Here is a 3,785-nt window from a genome sequence, read left to right on the forward strand (position 1 = left end):
AACAGCAGAGTTCATGGCTGCCCTGACAATGCTTGAGGGTTAGTCCAATTTATAGTCACTATCTTCTTTGCAAAGTCTTGGGTAGAAAATCAAATCTGGTCTTAAACTGGTATTACTTTCCAAAACAAGAATTCAGGATGATAAAGACTGTCTGGAGGGACACCTTGGGAGCACTGGCCGGCAGCTCACAACCCCCCCGCCCAGGCCTGGAGCCTGCATTCACTCTGGCCCACAGCTTCCAGGGCCACACAAGGATATGAGAGCCTTTCTCATCTGAGAAATTCGGTGACTGTCAAGCTCTGTGTGGCTGGAACTGTAACACGTAAGCTCAAGAATGGGAAAAGCGAGAGGAAGCAGAGGCCAACCACAGATGGCGAGGCAAGTGAGGCCGACGGGCAGATGCAGGGGGAGAGCACCTGAGGCCGAGCTGCCTCCGGGAGCCTGGCTTCATTCTCATCGCTGGCTTCTGGGATGTGACCCCAGACTCGTAACTTACTCTTTCTTGCCTAAGGTGTTAGGATTTAGTTTCTGCCTGCTCTAATCAACGAATCTCATTGGCAGACTCCTGTCTGAACCAAGTGTTCATTCCTATAACCACATGTATGTCACAGTGTGTGCACTACAATGTACATTACCCGTGACTTCCAACAAATATCACATCAACAGCATGTCTTTTTACTGTATCATATCAACAACCTATGTTTCCATTGAATTCTAACTTCTAAATGATTCCATAATTCCGATACTGCCCTAATTCAGGTCGTCTGGACGCTAAACTGTTGCCTTGGAGAATTTACAGATTGGCAGTGAGAGCAGTTTGGGGGGTGGGGGGTGACATGGCAAACAGGTGATGAGCTGAAATGAAGATGTAAATGCCAGTATGTTGTAACTGTAGAAAAAGCATCGCAGGTGGGAGAAAAAGTACAGGAAGAGAAGAAAGATGCCAAAAGTAAACACCATACACTTTTATCTAAAACCTTTTCTGCGTGACAAGAAAAAAGAGGACAGAATGACATCACCAAGACTGACTTGGCTCCCCTCACCAGAACCATCTACTCCAGAATGGAAACCACAGAGGGATCCTCAAACAGGGTGCGGCTGAAGCACCCCCGACCTTGGGACCAGCACAGATGCAGGAGTGGTCAGCAAGTGGCTGGAGCAGCCCCCCAGCTAGGTCCCCTTTGTTGGGGCCCCTACTCTGATCCCACCCGACTCGGATTCCAGGGGGTTCGTGGGGCTCGACCGCTGGGAATTTGTGAGAAAAAGAAGGAAGGGATTTTTCTCTTTGACCTTATTTCCCATCAGTCATCTCCTCCTGGGACAGGGCCGCATACCCGTGTTTCAGCAGTTTTATCTAGAGGTGCACACACTATTAACAGATACAGCTACGTGTGCGCTGTGGTTACTCAAGAAAAACACATTCCAGGCTCCAATTGATTTCCTTAAATAAACTGACTTTCAAGTCGTAATCTATAGAGTGAAGCCTATCACTGAGAGAGAAAACTAGAAAAGAAGAACTTCCCAGTCCAATCAAACTTAATTCAGCATTAAAGGTAAGGAGTACATCATATTCTGTAACATCTTCTAAAAACAGGACTCCCATAAAAAAAGGATCAGGACTTCTAGACAAATACACCGATGACACACCACCCAAACTTTTATCTTACCTGAGAAAATCCTCCCAAAATAATTCTGTTAGAAGGAATGCCGTTCTTCACCTCTTGATCTATCAAAGCTTTAACTAAAAATAACATAAAAAAATAAAATCACCAAAAATTAAATTACCAATACTTTCAAAGATAAGTCCACTGATGTGCTTTTCCATTATTAATTTTTTCCTATTTAAATTGTATCAGTGTATTAAAGGTCAAAACAACTGAAAAACTTGAAGCACTCTTTTAAAATACAAAATTAGGATGTATTTTTAAGAACTCAATTTTGTAGGCACTGCTTAAACTGTTCAGTTATTTGTCACATGATCTATAAAGCAGTTTTTTCTCTCATCAGTGTGGAGGGATATGAATATTCCTTTATCCACGGTCCATTCTGCTCATATACATTCTATAGTTCTTTCTCTCCAATGAACCCCAGGCATTTGTACCTAAAAGCTGTTACTTTAAAATTGTAGATAGTTAAGTACTTTACGTGGGTTGTGATTTACAGTGCTTGAATAATTTACCTTATTATTTAAAAACCCCAAACACAGTATTAATTATCCCTATAGCCAGTAAATAATGTGGGAGGGGGGGGAAACAGATGAATTCTTTTGTTTCCGCAAAATATTTCAACACATATCACTAACTATATTACTCGGTAACTCCCTATAATTCCATTTTTCTTTATAATACTATGAGAATAACTGCTCCTTTTTACAAATTTATCTCCTTTCACTTTTGATATATATATGTAAGAGTTTCACCTTTGTAAGATGAAAATTTCCAAATTTAACTGGCCACAAGTATGAGATATTCTGTGACTTTCTGTTTGCCTACATCAATGAAAGCAAAATGATGCATCTGACAGCATTTAAGTTTGATAAAACGCCATTCTTCCCCATCCACCTCATCTTCATGGACCATAATTAACAGTCCAACAAGGTAAGAGTGATCAGAAAAGAGTGGCATAGTGCCACCACCTGAGTTTAGACAGCTGCATAGTTTTCATCAACAGCAATACAACAACCGAATCTACTATAAAACTTTCTTTACTTACCATTTTCTGCTGCCTGTTTAATTCCAGTTTCATCCTCCAGTGAATCTGGCGAAAGCCCAATAATGTCAAACCTGGAAAACAAAGCAAAGTCCTAAAAGAATTGTTTGATTCTAAGAATATCTACCTTTGATAAGAAGATGATAACTTCAGAGAAAAAAGGCTAACCAGAAATATTCTCTAGAACATTAAATTCAAACTAAACTGCTTCTGGGCTTCCCAGATAGCTCAGATGGTAAAGAATCCACATGCCAATGCAGGAGACACAGGACACGTGCGTTTGATCCCTGGATCAGGAAGATCCCCTGAAGAAGGGCATGGTACCCCACTCCAGCATTCTTGCCTGGAGAATTCCAAGGACAGGAGACCCTGGTGGGCTACAGTCTATGGAATTGCAAAGAGTCAGATACAACTTAATGACTAAATAACAACAACTGTCTCTGCAGGCCAAACAGTCAACTTAAATGTGTGAATATGACATCCTGTGAGTTCCTTTTGCACTAAGTAGACGCAGATGCTATTAGAAAGTCACTGTCACATAATTTAAAGTTAGAAACACCTGCAGAATGACCTAGTCTAACCTGACACATGGGGAGGAATCTTCAGCCCTTGAGACACCTGAATAGAAGCCATCTCCTCACTTCCCTCCTAGTCATCCTAAGTCTACTGGCTGGAGATCCCTGCACCAGCGTGGCACCTCGCACGCAAGGCCTACGCCTGCTGCACAAGGCCCTCGGGCCGCCTCCACCAAAGTCTGCAGGGCCTGTCACCACTCGACCCTGAATCTGGGTCTGCCCCGCTGTCCACTATGCGTTCAGACTACGGTCAGGAGCTACGTGAGGTGGAAGTCTTGGTGTCAGACAGGGATTCTGTCAGAGAAGGAAGAGAGAAGAATCAGAGGCCACCGTGGGCAGGAACCTGTGAGAGTCGCCAAGGAATCTCCCATAGACACAGATGAACGTTCAGGTGGGTTAGAAGGGGTGGGGACAAGCAGAGGATAAGGTGGCAACACACTGGAGTCCCCACGATGTCCTGACAGGAGTGTGGAGACAGGGGAGCAAACAAGTAGGAACAAG

General features: G+C 43.2%; 1 protein-coding gene across 1 annotated transcript in view; it reads right to left on the reverse strand.

Moving 5' to 3' along the window:
• Positions 1-3,785, reverse strand: part of LYPLA1 (lysophospholipase I) — a 17,144-nt gene that overhangs the window by 5,370 nt on the left and 7,989 nt on the right. The window contains exons 5-6 of the mRNA XM_010838960.1: positions 2,713-2,783; positions 1,668-1,741 (exon numbers count right to left, since the gene is read on the reverse strand). Of these exons, the coding sequence (XP_010837262.1) occupies positions 1,668-1,741; positions 2,713-2,783 (145 nt within the window). The remainder of the gene's footprint in view (positions 1-1,667; positions 1,742-2,712; positions 2,784-3,785) is intronic.

The sequence above is a fragment of the Bison bison genome, unplaced genomic scaffold (assembly GCF_000754665.1).
Source record: "Bison bison bison isolate TAMUID 2011002044 unplaced genomic scaffold, Bison_UMD1.0 scf7180017864108, whole genome shotgun sequence".
NCBI classification, from domain to species: Eukaryota; Metazoa; Chordata; class Mammalia; order Artiodactyla; family Bovidae; genus Bison; species Bison bison.